This window comes from Xiphias gladius, chromosome 15 (genome assembly GCF_016859285.1).
Source record: "Xiphias gladius isolate SHS-SW01 ecotype Sanya breed wild chromosome 15, ASM1685928v1, whole genome shotgun sequence".
Classification (NCBI taxonomy): Eukaryota; Metazoa; Chordata; class Actinopteri; order Istiophoriformes; family Xiphiidae; genus Xiphias; species Xiphias gladius.
In genome coordinates, this window is record NC_053414.1 from 7,606,998 (window position 1) to 7,626,186 (window position 19,189).

General features: G+C 41.5%; 2 protein-coding genes across 5 annotated transcripts; one reads left to right on the forward strand and one right to left on the reverse strand.

Moving 5' to 3' along the window:
• Nucleotides 1–79: 79 nt before the first annotated feature.
• Nucleotides 80–18,471, reverse strand: LOC120799832 (ubinuclein-1-like). 3 transcript variants are annotated; one of them, XR_005708896.1, is made up of 16 exons: nucleotides 18,190–18,471; nucleotides 17,942–17,971; nucleotides 17,333–17,431; nucleotides 16,994–17,095; nucleotides 16,387–16,527; nucleotides 16,068–16,159; nucleotides 15,354–15,948; nucleotides 15,145–15,215; nucleotides 13,940–14,069; nucleotides 13,708–13,832; nucleotides 13,094–13,216; nucleotides 12,782–12,925; nucleotides 12,598–12,645; nucleotides 11,801–12,430; nucleotides 768–1,041; nucleotides 80–645 (listed from the first exon to the last, which is right to left on the reverse strand). XR_005708896.1 is itself a non-coding variant. In XM_040145243.1 (15 exons), exons 1-14 carry the CDS (start codon nucleotides 18,415–18,417, stop codon nucleotides 11,827–11,829), a joined length of 2,532 nt encoding a protein of 843 aa, XP_040001177.1. In that variant the 5' UTR covers nucleotides 18,418–18,471; the 3' UTR covers nucleotides 10,666–11,125; nucleotides 11,801–11,826. The 3 variants fall into 3 exon arrangements, 2 of the variants coding, with proteins under 2 accessions (XP_040001177.1, XP_040001178.1); XM_040145243.1 differs by lacking the exons at nucleotides 80–645; nucleotides 768–1,041 and adding an exon at nucleotides 10,666–11,125; XM_040145244.1 differs by lacking the exons at nucleotides 80–645; nucleotides 768–1,041; nucleotides 17,942–17,971 and adding an exon at nucleotides 10,666–11,125.
• On the forward strand, nucleotides 3,854–10,508 carry LOC120799834. 2 transcript variants are annotated; one of them, XM_040145247.1, is made up of 7 exons: nucleotides 3,854–4,065; nucleotides 5,743–5,950; nucleotides 6,438–6,513; nucleotides 8,595–8,733; nucleotides 8,820–9,149; nucleotides 9,364–9,591; nucleotides 9,785–10,508. In XM_040145247.1, the coding sequence occupies exons 1-7, from the start codon at nucleotides 4,011–4,013 to the stop codon at nucleotides 9,853–9,855; spliced, it is 1,107 nt and encodes a 368-aa protein (XP_040001181.1). In that variant the 5' UTR covers nucleotides 3,854–4,010; the 3' UTR covers nucleotides 9,856–10,508. The 2 variants fall into 2 exon arrangements, with proteins under 2 accessions (XP_040001181.1, XP_040001182.1); XM_040145248.1 differs by lacking the exon at nucleotides 3,854–4,065 and adding an exon at nucleotides 4,092–4,188 and having other exon boundaries at nucleotides 9,785–10,507.
• Nucleotides 18,472–19,189: the final 718 nt, after the last annotated feature.

Below are 19,189 nucleotides of genomic sequence, written 5' to 3' on the forward strand. Positions count from 1 at the left end.
ATTTAACAACTATCTACAGTAGTGTAAAAACCATAATGAAAGGTTTAAAAAAAAAAAAAAACAGTACAGGCTACACTACTCGTTTTACCATTTTTTATTTAGTAGAAAGTATTTTCTGGCACAGTTTTACATACAATTTCCATTAATATGTACTAAGGGTACTTGGTCCAAAAACACGGTCCTCGTTAGACTTGGACTTGCTCTGAGAGATCTAAAAACAGCTTCAGATGTGAATTTTCCAGACTGAGACAACAAGAAACTCTCAAATACATGATATAAAAGATCACTGATTTGTCTTTTAATGGACACAATTACCATATTTAAAAACAATTTGACCAATTCCCTGAGGAAAACCTGCTTCCCGGATTGCCAACTGGGAGAAGTGGGGAATCACTCCAAGGCCCTGGACGCTCGGGACCCCAGGTTTGTCTGGTTTGCGGTAATTTGAACAGTTTCAGTTTAGTTCCGTGATTAAGAAATAATCAACAAATCAAGACTTTCTGATGGTTATATTCCATGATCCACAGGTGGAACCAGTGACTGTCGGGGCGATGATCACACCTCCTTGCTGAGCAGACATTGTGGCAGGAGCAGCAGGAGGTGCCGAAGCAGATGAGCTGGTGGAGGGTGCAGCTGTTTTTCCCTCTGGAGGTGAAAAGATACAGATGCAGAGACTCAATAAAGAGACATGTAAACAAAGGTGAGAGAAACAGATTTTGGTTACTGTGATTCACAGGTGGGTTTAAGAAACTCATCATCCGCCGCACCTGCGTATGCGTTCCTCAGCCTCTCTGCGGCATCGTTGACGCTTATCTTCTTCAGGATCTCAACAGTGACGTTCACGGCCGACTTCTCGTGGTAGCGCTCCATCATCTTACTCACAGTCTCGGCCCGGGATGCCTTCTCCAGAAGGGACTTAGGAATTGGCTTGCAGCCGTCCAAGACATCCAGCGAGAGGTACCACTTAAACGTTTGGAAGTTGTCACTGAGCAGCCCTTCCAGGGTCTCCAAGAGAAGCTGAGGAACCAGCATTTCTGCTCACTGAAGAGGCAGAAGATGGGGAGTTAGTTTTCATTCACCAGATAAACCTTCAGTGTTAAAGGAAGAGTTCAACAATACTCTCGTTTGCTTTGCTGTTGAAGTTAGATGAGAAGGCTGATACCACTCTCGTATCTCTCTATGTTTTTGGTTTTACAGGGGTTTGTGTGTTAGACTAGGGCTGCAACTAACAATTATTTTTTGTAATAGAATAATCTACGGATTATTTTTTTGGTTAATTGGTCAGTCTTTTCATCCACATAATGGGATCGTTTGGAGGGGTCCGCCTGATGAACTGAAAGGCTACTGCGATTTAATACCGCACCGTTTTTGTTGGGGGACTCAATATTGAAGCAGCAGAGGCCGAGTTATCCTGACTTTAAGTCTGTGGTTTCGAGTCGAGCTCCAATAACACTGGATCCTACATTTCCCATCATGCAAGTTGATAGCATCTTAAATTTAACAATCTGATTACCTTATCAGGGTTATTTTTTCAAACTTTTGAAAAGAGAAGACATAACTTTTCTCAGACTGAACGGACTGAACACTCCCCGTGATGATGACTAAACTGAACTTCATGGGTAAAATCAGTGGAGTGGCCCTTTAAAGAGCTCCTTTTAAAAGAGGTGTTTTCACCACCTTGCAACCAGTATATTATTTATTAACATTAATAAAGCTATTCATTATATTATACACATCCTTTATAAAAGGTGACTTATGAGGAAGTGGTACCAGAAATCCTTTATAACATAGATTCAGATCTGGATGTGGATACACATAATCAGGAATCACTTCTTCCTTGGCCTGTGGCCTAGACTTCCACATTTTACTGGAATCTTTTTTTTCAAGACATCCTGCCAACCAACAGACAATTAAACAAAACTCCAAACTGTTTGGCTTAAGCTCTTACAATACACTGATACAGGCATCATTAGCCCTTCGCCCTGAGGATCTAATGGGAGTAGACATGTCAGGCCGCAGATTATGAAGCACGGAGAGCAGCTAACGCGAGCCCATTGGACTAGTCATAATGGACGGGAACAACATAATCAGAGTCAACAGGCTCAATGTCTACACACTTCTGCCTTAATTCTAATAAGTGTGGCACCAGCTGAACCAGCGCAGCAGCAGGCTGCATCACACCTGAGCCAAAGTGCAAAAACTGCCTTTTAACGAGCACTATAAACCCAAAAGGACTTACCGTGTCAGCCTACAGATAAACCACCGACAGAAAATGTTAAGAAAATGACGCAAATATACAGTTTACTTTCACTTTCAACCAGTCTAACAGGAAGATTGCAAAAAAGTCAGAGTATTGCTGGAAAAAAAAAAATAACGGAAGTACGGACGTTCAAGTGGTGTAAGAGACAGAGTCACATTCGTTTCCTTCTCTTAAAAGTCACCCATTGAAAAGACCATTACATTTCACCCAAATAAATTAACTGATAAATCAACGAGTGTGATTTATCTGTTGGTTTATTTAGATGATGCAACTGTTTGGTAACAGTAGATACTCTTCCTGGGGTCCATATAAATATCTTTTAAGATACTTTAAGAACAAAAACGGACACATATTTAACACCTGCGCTCACAGTGAGACTTGACAATACTTAAGACAAAGACAACACTGTGATGACTCGAAGCCTGTAGTACATAAGGTAGCTCTACGCGATATTATCACCTCTTACAGAAATGAAAAAATAAATCAAGTAAAACTCAATTAGCAACCTGATCCACACCAAATCACATGTGGAAGTGGGACAGACAGCTCTCTACATCCATATCACATCTTAAAGAACCGAACAATCATATTAGGCAGCACAATTTCCTGTGTGTTTTTTCGAATTTTTATCTCATGTTCAGCGGTGGAGGAAATATTCAGTTTGAGCAACACCACACTGTAAAAACACTCCATTACATTTAGGATGTTACTTAAGTAAAACTAGATATGTGTTGTTAACAAAATGTTGTGTGTCTTTTTGTAGTCATTTTGCACGTTTTGTGGTCATATTGCATCTCTTTTTGGTCAATTTTTGTCTGTGTTATATTTTCCATCTCTTGGTAATCATTTTTCTGTTTGTAGTAATTTTGGGCTCCTTTGTGGTCGTTTTGCATCACTTTTTGTGGTCATTTTGCATCACTGGCGTGTCTCGATTGTAGACTTTGACAGCGACACGCCTACCTCCTCTAGAGTGTCCTCGACCTGGACCTGAATGTGATATATATTTTTTAAAACCCCCCTTGAATTAAAGCTGAAGGTCTACACTTCAATCCCGTCTCGATGGCTTCGTTTCAAATCCAATGCGGTGATGGGCAGAGGCAAAATTGCGTCCAAAATTGTGTCCAAATACTTATGTACCTACGTGTGTATGAAAAGGAAAATGATGCATGCTTTTTAACTGGACAGCAATGATACATATGTTGTTTTTGGCAAAATGATGGAAGTAACACTGAAAAGACCCACTGAGAATTTCAACAGCTGTCATTATATAGACTTTGGTGAGTTTTGTGTGGCAACACTTCATCTTTAAGTTTATTGTTTTGTATTCTCAAAAGCTCTACAGTACTCCATTGCTGTCTATGTGCTCACACACACACACACTCTCACTCACTCACTCACACTCACTCACACACACACACTCACACACACACACACTTATTCTTGCCCTCCATGCTTCGACACTACACTACATTATTCTTGACCCTCCCTTCCTTCCTGTCTTGATATACCAACAGAGAACGCCCATGGTGGGTTTCAGAGGCCAAAGCAAAGGAATTGCTGATTATTAGTTTCAGACACACACACAAAACACATACATACACACCCACATTCACATAAAAACCAGAAGCACTCAGTGTTTTCTCAGAAGTCTCAGGCCGTGTCTCTGCCAGCATCACAGAGCCAGTAACGTGTGCTTGAGAGGGACGTCAAATCAGCAGCCAACATTTGGAGCCGGGGAAACCGAATAAGGATGTTTGTTTCTGGTTGGCCAATCACGCTTCTGCTGTTTTGCCTGTTTGGCTCAGGTGAGTGAAATGAAGGCTTGATGAGCGCTATGGGCAGGTGTAATAGCAAGACCAAATGCCACAAGGCAGCTAGCTCGATGTGGAAACAGTCGGGGTAGAGAAGAGGATACAGACTGGTATAAAGTCAGTAAACTTTTTTTGGCTTGCGATCTCAATGTGAGGGATGTACAGTATTTGCTACCCTTCGTCACAGATTGTGGATGTCAACATTATTGAGCGGTTCAACCAGAGTGTGATTTTTTTTTTCTTTCAGACTGTGTTATTTTAGTCATTTTCTATAAGATTAAAGAGGTAAAACTCACAAGAAAAAGAAGCACAGACACTAGCAGAGAGATTATGAGTATGTTGAAGAGTCTACAGTAAAGCCCTCGCAGGCAAATATGAAATCCTGGGATATATAAACCTGACTTGACGAGAGAAATCTGAAATGATCTGGCATCATCTCATACCTCAGATTTATCTTACTGACCCTATGGGGGGTTGAGAACCACTTTGAAAGATCGCACAGACAAATACAGCACAAAAACGGCATTTTATCAGATGCGTGCAGATGTGTGTCCTAACCGATGAATGACAGTACTAGCGGTGCAAAGTAAATAAGTACATTACTATAGTACTGCACTTTATTACAATTTTGAGTTAATTGTACTTGAGTATTTCCATTTTATGTCACTTTATACCTCAATTTCAGAGAGCAAAATCCGACAACTATAGTTACTTTGCAGTTTAAAAAAATGTCATCTTATAAAATTCAATGTATTGTCATAGATTAAATTTCCCAGCAATATTAACCTCTGACATGTTGCATCCTGCAAAATGACTGTTAATTTTGATATTTTAAGTGTATTTTGCTGGAGTCAGTTCCATACTTTCACTTAAAAAAAATTTTTTTCCTCATAATTGAGTATTTCACATTGTATTAATGTTAGTTTTAAACTATCATAATTTGAATTTTTAAGAAAGTAAAAGATCTGACATAGATGATATTCAATCATGACAGTTTTTGACAGTTTCTTGCTCCATAGAGGAGACTCTCTGAATGGTCATAACCCGGTAGCTGTCTCATTTCACTCATTTTGCGGGATGGCATGTGGGGCTACTGTGACTGAGATGATCTAATAGGCAGGAGAACAACCCCAGGATTCAGTGGAACAATGGTCACAGAAAAGAGAAGGGAGTTCTTTTGACTTGGGCAGGGTGTCCTTCCTTCCTCAGAGGAACACACTGGGTGTATTCAGAGTGCTACGAAACAATGGTTCACAACAGATCAGCTAAAAAGAGTATTATTTCACGAGATGGCAAAATTCAATTGACCCTTGTCTGTGTTATGTTAAGACAGGGGAAAATGACTCATAAGTTTGTACAACTCAGAGCACCAGGATAAACATTTGAAGAGACACATTATTGTATTTCTGTAATTTGGCATAACACCACAAATACTTCAACATGTACTGTTAAGACATACATACTGTATACCTTTATGAATCCTGCTCTGCTCAACGGATTTCTACTGGGGTAACATCTTGAGCATTATTATAGTGAAACTCCACTAATCTACAATGATTTGGAGGGAATTTTAAGATCTATTCTACTGTATTAATTTATATGTTTACATACTTAAGTGACTTACTGTGTCTTTGTTCCTTTCCCACTCCCTGACCACTCCTGTGACCTCAGTTACCTCATCCCCTGTTTCCATTTACACACCTGCTCCACCTCTTCCATCACAAATCTCACCTCCCTCACACTTTCCAACAAATGTCCACTCTCCCCCTTCTTCTCTGAGCATCCCACCCCCCATCCCTCCCTTCATCAGCAGCTTTGGAGAGTCAGCAGAAAGAGCACACTGCCCTCTGACAATGTCACCCTCCATTCTGGTGGTCAGGTATGGCAGGAATAACCGATTATTTCAGAGTGGCACACTGGCTCAGTGATTAAAGGGTCTGCTTAGACATACTAATCTAAACCTTTTTCCCCCAGCCCCTTTTTTTTTTTTTTTTTTTTACCAATGATCTTCTAGTCTTACAATTATCTATACTTGTTTAGCAGCTGATGCCTATTTAAAGTAGTGATTAAGAAAAAGGAGGGGAGCCGTTCAATGGAGAAAAATGAGAAAAAAAATTATTTGCCCAATTTATGCATAAATGCAGGCACTGAAAGTCAAACAAAAACAAAGAGGCTTGGAGTAGCAGCAACTCTGGTTGAAAGACATTTGTTGCTCTTCCTTAGGCAGCTTTTCTCACTTCTCTGCTTCGAACGATTCTCCTTTTCCATATCAGTGTCACCACTGACCTGTTTGGGAAGTGTACTCTTTACCTGTTTCTGTGAAAACTTGTGACAACTAAATTTGTTTGTAAACTCTCCCATCACAGGTTTGAGGATCCAGTCACAGCTAACTGCTCTGTACCACAGATGGGATTCTCTCTTCTGGGTTGGGAAGTCTCGCTGGTAGGGGAATCTTTATTGTCGAACGTATGCCTTGAAAACCCTGTTAGCTAAGGGAGGAATCTAATTTAACTTCTCACCTTGCCAAAGTGACGTACAGGTGTACGTCAAAACCAATGTGACATGACTTTTGCGTGTGGTTACGGGTGCAACGAAGCGCACGCTGACCACTCCCAGCAGTGATCCCTGGTCTGCTCGAAGTGGGCAGAGTGCGAAACTTTCAATTACAGAGGACAGTGACACACTGCTTTTGAGCTTTCTGTTAGTTACTCTAACTTTCCACATACTCACAGAAACAGAAACATTATCCTGCAAAAATTTTTGGACTTCCTGTCACTTATAGTTTCTCATAGAAGCGCTGTGGCATATTCTCTTTCGAAGACAGATTTTCAGGTTCATACACTGATTCATACACTGAGTTACCAGTTTATCAGGTACACCTGTGCCACCTGTACATGTAATGTAATCCAATGCAACAGCCCTGCAGCAAAACCTATTCTATTTAAGCCGATCGTTTAACTTATGTTGACATTGAGTCAGATGCGCTAATTGAACTCTAATTTTTCACACTGTGGTTACTGATGGTGTATTGGACTGTAATACACTGAAATGCTCTAAGTGTAATAGCCCCAAGTGGGAGGCATTTCCTGGCCAGCTGGGATATACTGTATAGTCTCTAAGTGATCTGGGTTGTCCCAGGTCTCCTCCCAGTTAGACAGAATACCTCCAGAGGGAGTTGTCTGTGAGGCATCCTGATCTGATCCCTGCTCTTATTCTGTGACCTAATCTGTTTGGTCGCTAGCCAAAGCTCGTGACCATAGGTTAGGGCTGGAACATAAAGAGACAAGTCAATTGACAGCTTTTGCCTCAGGGCTCAGGTCTGTCTTTTCCAGATTCCACACCCTTTGATCCCCTTTTATAAAAATTTGAACCACCATCCCTGTCTACCAGTCCACAAGCACAGTCGCAGAGTTCCACACAGCACTGAAGATGCAACAAAACAGCCCAAACATTATCCAGAGCCTTCAGCATCTCATGGTGAATCTCATTCAACCCCATGCCCTGCTGCCTCTGAGCTTTCTGACCATTTCACGAACCTCTAGCAGGGACATGGTTAAGGATTCCCTCTAGTCATCCACTGTCCAACAATATCCTCAGAAAAGGTCAGCAGTTCTCCTGTTCTGCTGAAAACAGCCGGAAGAAGACCTTGCCTTCCCCTTCCTGGATCGTTTTATAACCTCATTCAGGCCAACTGGAAATCCTTCTCCATGGCCTCCCCAAACTCTCCCCAGAGCCTCGGTTTGCTGCAGTCCTTCTCGCCTCCTGCTTCAGGCGTCCCTTCTAGTGAAGCCCAAGATGATGGGGCTGGATGGGCTCCTTCACCCTGGTGCCCACCAGTGAGTTCTTAAATTGCCACAACAAGGGGTTGATAGGCTCCTCAAGGATACAGAAAAAAAGTAGTCCAGAGGCATGAATTGTGGACAGGGGCCTCAACCAGACATTTATAGTTCACCCTCACCAAATATTTAGGTTTAGGGGATGTGTGCAGATTTCCCCTGCCACTAGATCCAGCTCACCACCAGAATATGTTCAGTTGACAGGTCTTTTCTCTCTCTTCACCAAAGTGTCGAAGACCTATGGCTGCAGATGTAATTATACAGCAACTGTACAAAGTCAATCTTTTATTTTTAGCTTAAGGTCCTCTTGTACCAGATACACTTATGAATGACTTTGTCTATTGTTGACAGTTAATAACTGATTTACAAGGCCAACAAAAGAACACCTTTCAAACTCACATCAAGCAGACCAGGTTCCAGCTTCCCTTGATGCTTTAGCAAAACTATGAATTGGCCCTATCTGGAACCTCTAAAAGACTCCAAGAAGTGGAGTCTTTTAAAGACCCTGGACCCTTTGAACAGCCAATACTCTGATCATCTGCAAAGATAGGATTTATTGGAGGACTGTGGTATTGTATTACATTGTTAAGGTGATCCTAATAAACTAGTACCACACAGATAGTAATGCTCTATTATAGTCAACAGAATCTCAATAGCTTTGTAATTTGTGACTTTTTGCAACTCTAGGCAGTTCCTCAACCCACTATGGATCGTTTTCTCGTCTGGAGTGTGGACAGGATGACCGAGTGGAGCACCAAGGCTATGTGCTATGCACTATCTGATAAGGGAGGACAGTGTCACATTGATCTCCCTGTAATAGTCTACAGTGAGTTAACAATTTTGTCTTTCTGACATGTTAGAATATGCATCAAGCCTTTTCTGTGTGTTTGATCTGTACACCTGTCTCCACAGAGCCTCCAGACAGTGTGTCCATCAGCTTTGTTAATCACTCTGGGCCGATGTTTGAGGGCCATCAGTACACTCTGCAGTGTGAAGTACAGAGCGTTGCTCCCGCTGGATACCTCACTGCGACCTTCTACAGAGGACAGACAGCACTGGGTCAACTACGGTCCAACACCACAGAGAATAAACCAGTGACTGAGATGTTCACTGTGGACATTGTCGCCAGTAAAGACGACGACGGAGTCCAGTACTGGTGTGAAGCCATGCTTGACCTGGGACCTGAAGGACCACAGCATCCTCCACTGGTGACGTCACAAAAACTGGATGCCACAGTCCTCTGTGAGTGAAACTGCTAACATTTGTTATTACATGCTTAAAGTTCATAATTTTTACCTATAAGAATTTTTATTGCCAACCTCCGCACTTCTTCCCCCTCTACCTTTTTAAAAATCTCCATTCCCCTTTTCAATATGCCCCTTCCTCACACCCATTTCTTTGTGTATCACTTTTCCTCCACTCCCTCATGTGATTTTTTTCCTTTTCTCTCTCTCAGTCGGTCCACACCTCATTTGCCCAACAAAACTGCAGGTGAGAGAGGGAGAGAGCCTCGCCTGTGAGGTGAGAGGAAACCCTCAACCATTAGTCACGTGGTTCAGAGATGGGCAGGCGGTTGCCCTGCCCACTCACTCGAGCAGAAAGCATGCTGGGAAATACACCATCTGGACAAAAGGGCTTGGACAGAAAAACTTTACAGTGGAGGTGGAGGTCCTTGCTGGCAGTGGTAAGTTTGTGTATTTGTTATAAAATGAAAGAAAACACTCCATTTCCAGACATAAGACCTGGAATCTAAATTTTAAACTCCCATTATTCCATGAATGTAGACATTTGAATTACAAATGTCTAAACTTGTCATTGTTCTCTCTGGGTCTTCTTTCCCAAATCTAATGAATCTAATTTCTGTCTCTTCTTTCTAGGAACTGCGAACAGCTGTAATAGATATTTCCTTTCGGCCATCCTGTCTATTCAGATGATGAACTGGCTTTAAAACCTCCTAAAAAAAAAAAAAAAAAAAAAAAAAAAAAAAAAAAGGAACCCAGTGTGATCTGTGATTTGTCTTTCCATGCTGCTTGGTTGAACTGCTCCTGCTGTGAGAAGTGTTTGGCGGGGGAGGCTTTGTCTCTCTCCTCTTGTGTCCAGATGGATCCATTTTAAAAATTCATGTCTTTTTGTGCATGTTTGTATTCAACTTTTCAAAAAAAAAAAAAAAAAAAGGGGGGGGGGGACGGGACACACAATGAAGTTCTCAGCTCGAGAACTTCTGCCCAGGTACACTTTTTTCTGTTGTAAAACTTAAGTCTTCATGTGATGCTTAACAGTTTACCTGTACAACAGGTAAATTTCAATTCTTCCAGAAAAAACAAAAACAAATCTACATTCTAGTCTTGTACAACTTAATAATCAATAATCATACGGCCATAGGTCAGTGACAGGGGTATGCTTACCCCCTTGCCTGTTTCTTTTTAACACCTGTTTATGAGCTGTCTGAACCTTTTTGCAATGTAACAGTGTTTTTCCAGTGCACAGAGCTGCGCAAGTGTGGTGTCCACACTTAACATTGCAAAGCACCAGGTCTTCCTTCACCGTAGTTACATGTCTGCTGTTTAGCAAGTAAATAATAAAACATGGACAATACTCAAGTGAGGTTTGGCCTACTTTGACTACACATCACTTTCAATAGATGGGGGGGGGGGATTATTTAAACATCTTTATGGGTATAGTGCATCATTACTAAAAGTTATAGTTCAAAATTGCTTCAGTTGGTGTTCCTCAAGTTAAGACCACTAGGCTAAAAAGAAATGGTTATATAGCATATAATCGCTTTATTATTTATTAATTCAAAGAATCATTTTCCTTTCAAAACAAAACCTTTCAAATACAAGAGTAAGTTGTCAGGAGATGTCAAGTTTGTCAGTTCTGTCAGATTTAGATGAGGCTGGGACGTGAGTTCACTTGCCTACACATTGGTAAAAGTGCAGCTCGTCCTGTCATGGGTGAAAACCACAAGTATCGCTCTCATTAGTTTCTTCCCATCTCAGATGACACACTGATCCAAACACAATTAAGGATGACAGAAAGCACATGACAACGCTGAGAACTACAGATTGTTGCCAGACACAAAAAGTTTGACTAATATTAGCTGATGAACTTTTTCTGGGTAGCCATATATATCACTGCTGATTTGGGTATTGTAACTACTCTGTGTTTGTTAGAATCCTGTCGCGTGTCCAGCTCATCTCCAAGGACACTGTTCCCATCTAGAAAGAAAAAGACAAATACATACAATGTGTTTCATTTTCTATCCACCTGACAAAATGTCTGAGCTATGTCACAACATCATACAGCTGTGTTATCGGCAGTGAAGTTGATCTGAATAATACAAAACAAAAAATTGAGTGCAACAACTATATTTTAGGGTCACTACTTCTGCAAAAATAATATTCTTTGCTTGTTTTGGTTGCTGTATTTGGTCATCTTAAAAATGGGTTTTGTGAAAAGTGTCAAGTCTGAGAAAATTACCCTGATGATTTCATAATGCCGACATCGGGGTTCTCTCTGCTTGGGCTTTGAGATTTTTAACAGAAAGCCTGTGACATAAACGGGGTTCGTGAATGAGCGTAAAAGTCCATTCTTGACCGTGGAAATATAAGTTTGACTGAATACTATCAAGCCAAGATCAACTGACAAGCTTTTTCCTGGGCTTTCAGCCACATCTCTTGGTCTTCATCAGCAGATGTAGTTTTCTTAGGTGTCACAGAAAGCTGATAAGTGAACGTTGACTTAAGGTTATGTTGTCAAACTGGGGTTGTGGAGTTTGACAGAGCTGGGAAGGGTCTAACGAAAAGATGCTCTCGGTGTCGCGTTATGGGAAATGTATGATCGAGTGAATTTGCTTGTTTTAAACAACAAAAAAGTAAATAAGTAGAACTTACTGCGTGTAAATCTGCTTCGGGAGTGGTCACTGTATGGTAATGTCACAATCATCAGAAATGATGTGCACCTGGCCAGCATCCACATGCTTGGCCAAGTCTCCAGGCTGCAGTAACCCAGGAAAAACAACCTGACATACCCCGCTCACTGGGAAACCGACTGGGCTGGAATGAGGAGCTGGAGGAGACAGACGAGGACTTTTGTTATCCACCCCAAAGCTCCAGTGCTGACCTGAACGTTTGTATTTTGCAACAGCTGCTGCCAGGAGCTCCTGGGGAACTGGGAGAGGTCGATCTCGAACCAGCGCTTGATCAGCAAGAAGATCCAGAAGCGAATGAGTCGGAGCAGATACGGCGTTGACCACATGTTCGCCTGACTCCGCAGGTGTAGGGGAACCAGCCTCCGCTGTCACCCCTCCTCCTTTTTTACCCTCCAACTTTTTCAAGGCAGCGGCTTCCTTCCTCACATCATCAAGTGACACAGAATTGGAAATATTTGAGCCTTCAGTAACCACATCATCTGTTTCGTGGGGGAGTTCTCCTTTCAGTGGCGGCGCTTCCGGGAGAACGTCTGACATTGTGGAGGCCCCACTGATAGAGGACTGCTTCTTATCAGATCTGGCCTTCTTTACTCTGAGCACACATGCGAGACAGTTTCAGTGATATTTGATAAGCTCGCCAAGTAACTATAGTACTTTGACATCTTTTACTAAAATCTGACTTCATAACATTTGCTGGCACATGCCAGTTACAAAATTAAACAAACTTGAAGCTGTATCACAAGTGATTATTGTACTTACGGTAATGAAGTGAAGAAGCCTAATTTCCTGCTCTCCCTTATCAGCGTCCTAAAAAAAAAAATAGTAAAGAGAAGAAAGGGCATGTCTGAATGTGCAATTAGATGAAAAACTTTTGAAAGCATGAAAGACATTTTATGAATGAAGGTGTATGTGCGTTTACACCAGTATATCATACGTCACATACCTAGATTGCATCCAGCCTTTTGGCCAAAGCGGTTTGATCTCACTGTCCAGCAGCGTCTTGAGGTACTCCTCTATCTCCTGGCTTCCTTTCCTTTCCTTTTTATACCTGTCCATTTTTGGCCTTAACACATGGCACAAGCACTCCCTGCATGAGACAGCACGTGATCATTTTACACAAGGGAAAAGGCTACAGGTGTAATTTTCAAAGAGAGAGCATGTTACTCAATTTCCACTTTGTGTCTCATGTTTTCACACAGCTTGTTTGTTTGAAATGATCTCATTCTTCACTCTACTGATCTTTATTATATCTGACCTGATCTCCTGATCCCATTTGAACAACTTCTTAGGACCTCCTCTTTTCCCGCCCCTCTCCTCCACATTGTCCTCTGGGCCGACATTCACATTCTGTTTGCCCTTATTCCCCTCCTCTGTTGCCCTGACGTGGACACAGGCAAGGTTCAAATTAAGAAAGAGAAAAAAAACTTTTTCCAGTGAGGCCAGATTTTGTGTGTTGTTCATCAAATCATAATTTACAAAATGTCTTCAGCTATTAGATGTTCTAAAATGATCGTCCATACAAGGCAAGTGGGTGAAACTTAGTTCAATATAAACTATGTAAAACGGATAGAATAAGTAGTCTGTTGTGATCAACAGCAGCCACGTTGTGACATTAAATTCAAACTATGAAAGTTTCCTTTTAAAAAAAAAACAAACAAACAAAAAAACAAACAAAAACAAAACTTTAGGTTCAGAACATAGTTGACTTCTGACATTTAACCAGATTAAATTGAATGAAAACAATTCTCTGCATTGTTTGTTGGTTTTTAAGTAAGAATTGTTTAAATAAATGGTTTGTATCTGAAAAACTGAAATCCTGTGAATAAGAAGAACCCCCCCCCACTCAATTATGTGCGCCAATGGACTTACTTTGAAGCCTTGACTTGTTCATATGCTTGGCAGTCGGCATGGTAACACGCAATCTGTTCGGGCATAACTTTGCCAATGGCCTCCACAAGTTTCTGCATGGGATCCTCCACATTAGGGGATTCCTCCTTGTCAGTGTCAGATTCAAGAGGTTAGTCGCATGCAAATGTAATGCTAGAGCAACCCATTCTATCCGTCAGCAAAATACAACAACTCAAACTTTAAGCACGCTCACCATGTGTGTGAGGAACAGCCTCTTTACACGTTTGAGGAGTGTATCTCTGCTGCAGGGCAGGAAAGATGACAGGTGTGTGTACACCCTGGAGCGCAACTGGCCCCCCTGTTCCCGACACTGCAACTCAATACTGGACCAAGACAGTCAGAGTTGAATTATGCACTTGAATAATATGTTCGATAACAGTATGGATGGGTCCATACTCAAAGCCTGATTATAACCCAGATGGGTCAGATTTATGGATGAGGAGCAGCTCAGGGAGTGGAACATGTCAAGTAATTCACAGGGTTGGTGATTTGATCCACGGCTCTGCCTCAACTCTTTGTTGAGTTGCCCTGGAGCAAAGCACTGCTCCTAATGAGCAGGTCGGGATCACTTATGTATGAAAGCGTGGGGTTACGTGAATGTAGTATTAAGCTTTTACACTGTCCTGACGTTTAAGATGCTAATATAAATACAATCCATTTACCAACTGACAACTGATTTTCAGGACTGTGGCGTCAGTATTGATCTACATACAAGGGTTCTGCAGCCATGCTAGCCGCTCTGTGAGGCTGTACTTATTTAAATGCTAACATCAGCATATTAGCGCGCTCACAATGACAATGCTAACATGCTGATGTTTAACAGGTATAATGGCCACCTTGTTCGTCGTCTTAGTTTAGTGTGTAAGCATGCTAAATGTCAGTTTTGCAGGTATTTGGTCAAAATAAGATGGCTAGATACACTCTGCCCTGATGATGGCGCTAGATCAAAAAGGTTAAAGGATAACCAGAGTGATTACATTTCATCCTGTGGGGGACACGAGTGTGTGTATTAAATTTCAATGCCATCTATTCAATAGTTGGAGACACATTACAAAAAAAAGTCAAACTCATGGTGACACTAGAGGCAAAGTCAGGGGATCAACAACAATCAGCATACATTATCTTGGGGTGTCCAGGAGTCTAGTATTCAAATATGTTGCCTTCTAAATCTTGCTGAACCGGGACCAGTCCGAGAAGTAACAACGTTTGATATTTACAGCTGGATTCTGGGCAGTCCAATCTGTAGTTTAAGCTGGTTAATGACACCACCATGTGCTTCTCCACAAGTGTAATCTGTAGTTCTTAAATACATGATTCTGGCATTTTGCAGATGATGGGGGTTTTTAAAAAAGGCATCCAGTGTGCTCCTGGCTTTGTCTGTGTTGTTGGCTTACTCACTCTAGCAGGATTGAGTTGATTTCGGGAGTGAAGAACTTGAATTTTGACTCTCCCTCTGATGTCTTGGCAGCCTGGAAAATTATTTTATATCATCTGTGTGGCCATCGTGAATTGGTCTCTTTACGATTGATGCTATTTACAACCAATCTGACAACACGTGCACACAGACATCGTCACTTCAGCGTAAATAAAACAAAATTTAAGCTTACCGCCATAAGTGTCCGAATGCTGTCTTCCAGTCCTGGGGTAAGTCCCTCTGGCAGGGACATACACTGATGTGGTGAGGTGGAACTGGCTTCTGACACGAGCTGGATTTGTTCAGGATGAGTCTTTGGCTGCGAATTAGTCTTTGTGTTTGGAGGCTGGGCTTGAGTGAGAGCAGCATTTAACTGGCTAGGATTATTGGTTTGGGGTTGGAAAAGCTGCGTCTCTGTGGCAGGCTGAGGAACAGATTTTGGTGACAAAGTCTCTTCACTGGCATCTAATAAAGACACCAAATCAATATCAAAATCCACTGCGTTGGCTGCTTGGATAAGAGCGTGGTCATTGGTAGATCCAATTAAACTGAGGAGAGGGTCGGTCAGTCCCGAGCCTCCACCGCCGGCCGCATCTGCCGGGAATAGAGGGATTGCGGGTACACCCATGATCCCTGCTGCCCTCTGATTATCTTTTTCCATTTTCTGTCGCTCCTTCTCCTTCTCTCTTTGAAACTTCTTCAGCATGCTTGTGACACTTAATGTGCAAACACCCTTCTTCTTCTTTTTCCTCTTCATCTCGTCGTTCGGTCCAATTTCAGACAAAGTGCTACAAGATCATTGTGCTCATGAGAGAATTACTTTGAGAATCGTATCAAATAAAACGCTCTAGCATCAGTGTCAAACTGGCTTTAAAACAAGAGGTAAAATGACTGTGGTCATCCTCACCTTGACTTAGGATCCATATTCCTTTTCATCTCACCACTTGCTCTGCACTGCTTCTTCTTTGGCTTATCCTGTCCACTGTTGAGTTTACGTTTCTAGAAATGTATGTTTGAAGGGGATATATCCTATAATATATGTTTCAGAAGTCTAACAGTATCATGTATAAAACCTTATCCAAGACACGTGACACTGGTGCAAAGAAGAGTTTTGGAATGCAGTCACTTTCGAATTGACCATTGAAAAAGGTCTTCTTAAATTTACGTCTGTTCCTTGAGATAGACAAAACATCCATTTCAATGCCTCACGTTGATGAACTACTTACTTTTGAAGGGTCGAGTGTTTTCTCTTCTGTTGTGAGCTCCTCGGTCTCAGTGTCAGAAGCCTGGCGGAACTGCAGCACGCCCGAATTTACATAGAATCCACCAAATTTAGTTGTGATGGAGGCTGGAACGAATTCGTCATACTACAGAGACCGGCCAAAAGCAATATTATATTAAGGTTAAGTAGTTCTTGTCAATAAGAAAGACTAGAAACAGCCAGAGAAAACAGAGACGGATTGATGGGCCACTGAATGTTAAGATCAGGAACAAGTTGGAAGGGAAACGGGTAAACAGAACGAACACATTTCTGAGCGGAGGAACTTTTGTCACACCCTGTTTTTTTTTGTTTTCTTTTGAAAAACGTGCTCGGATTTTAAAAGTTGATGTAGTGTGAAGATATCTGATAAGTGGTGAGTGAAATAAACTGATGAAAAGCCAAAAATTCCTAATTACTACAGGAAAAACAAAGGCCTAGATACAGCATATCAAATCTGTGTCTTTGCACAACGCAACAGGCCTTCAAAGATGCTGATTTAAAGAAATGTAAAGAAATAAGAGTTGATAACAACTCCAGGGATATTCAAATGTGTGACTCAGCACTGGACTCACAGCCTCAGAGTTGTCGATGAAAGAATCCTCTTCATCGTAACCGTATCCAATATCAATCAAGTCCTGAATTCGATCCTTCTTTTTCTTGAGTTTGCCACCCCCCTGCAATGAGAGGATGCAATATATTGTTTTTTTCCCCATTTCCATGACACTACTACAATGATTACCTTTTACTCAAAGAGATTTTGTACAATGTAAAATAATATCTTCTCAATCGCACAAAAAATCTTAAAAATTCCTAAATGGAGAAAAGCCCGTCTTCATTCAACTAGAGGGTCTCTGGCAAAAACGGGTTTTATTTACGAGTGATTCAGCTCTGCCAAAAAAAAAGACACTTACATATTTTTCCTCCAGCTTCCTTGCAATGGCAGCGACCTCATCGTTCTCCCTCTTCTCTTCAGATTTGCTCAGTGGGCCTTTTTCTTTAGTGTGGTTGGTCTAAAAACAAACAAACAAACAAAAAAAAAGCAAAAACAAAGTCTCATATCAACCATACATATTACACAAAAACATATTTCTGTGTCCTAGAGTCACAAATTTAGCTCAGTTATAGCGTAAGATCTCCTTTTGAGATGTTTGCAAATGTCACTCTCTCGTGCATTAAAATTTGTTGCCACTTTGAATTTGAACAGTTTTTTCTAAAGTAGTGCAATACTTAAGATTAAGGCCACTATCGTAATTAAATCATTTGTGTGGGGTGTTGCCCCCCCCCAAAAAAAAAAAAACTTTTTTCCAAACAAGGTTTAAAACAGCACAGTGCATGAACAAAGCAGTACATGGCAGGAATGCCTTATTTTAATTTGATCACATATGAAAAAGTAAAGTAATCACCGCCAATCACAACGTGTGTCTTACAAATTCCTGTTCCAAGTATTACTTTATGATGAATCATGACATTGATGTGACATGCACACAGGAAAAAGGAAAAAGAGAGCAAGTGTATCTTACCATTTTTTGCTCAATGCCAGATATTATTTCCTGCAAATTGAAAACAATCCAGTAATGACCCCTGGACACATTTTTTATAATGACAGGTTTCATGTAAAAACGTGGAGTTTGGATTGTTTTTTTTTTTTTTTTATAAAAGTCCTATAGCTGCAGGATGTTAAGATTGAAATCTCATCTAACCGGAAAATTCAGACCAACAAATGTGCGGTGAGCGAGTTTTCTCAGCCGAAGTCAAAATAAACTACCACCTCGTTGTCAGCAAGCTGAGCGTAGCTGAACTCCGGAAAGCTCCGCTCATCGGGCTCAACCAAAGTGAGGACCAGTCGGACCGTGTTGGTGTCGGCGGGTCGGTCCGAACGGGTTTCCTCGCCCTGCGGGGCGCTGGACGGAGACCCCCGGGCCGGAGCCGGCTGCTCGGAGGATGAGGGCGCATCGCCGGACAAAGTGGTCAACGGAACTCTCCGGGATTCAGCCATCACAACGGACGACACAAGCGGACTCCGCGCTTTGGCCTGAACAAGCCACGGAGGGTTTTCATTAGGTAGAAATAGATGCAGGTGTGCTCACCTGTGTCACCTCTGCACTGACCGCAGCCAATCCCCTTCGAAACTCCGCTGAATATTTGCCAAACTACCTAGCTTAAAACAAATATCCGTTTATAATAAGTGTTTATTCATTCATCTTACCGTGTTTTTTATTACATGAAGCAAACACTGCCTATTTTCATAGGTTTTATGCTTCTTAAATGGCGGAAAAGAAAAGTGGAAAATGACAAGTTTTGCCTTTTACGGGGGCTAACTGAGCATTTTCTCGGCTTCCGCTCGTTGCCTGGCAACAGCTCAGCGCCGCCAACCGTTTCCTTGGCACATAACCGCCGTTAAAACGGTGAATTAGCGTTTTTTTTAATTTTTTTTTTATATTTTTTATTATTAAACAAATGGGATGTAACCTGTTATTAATTACAGACACAACTTCAGATGTGCTGTCAGATGGATCTTGCTTCCTTTGAACGGAGCCAGACTAGCTAGTTGTTCCCCCTGTGTGCGGGCTTTATGCTAAACTAAGCTAAGCTAACCGGCAGTTTTTGGCGAATACATTAGCTTCGGTGCAGTTTCTCAGACCTCTTCACCTTTTGCACACTTTGTAAATGGATAAAATTGCTTTTGCCCATCGGTCTACACTCAATAATCAATAATGACAAAGTGAAAACATGTTTTTAGAAAAGAAAATAAAAAATTCAAAAACTCA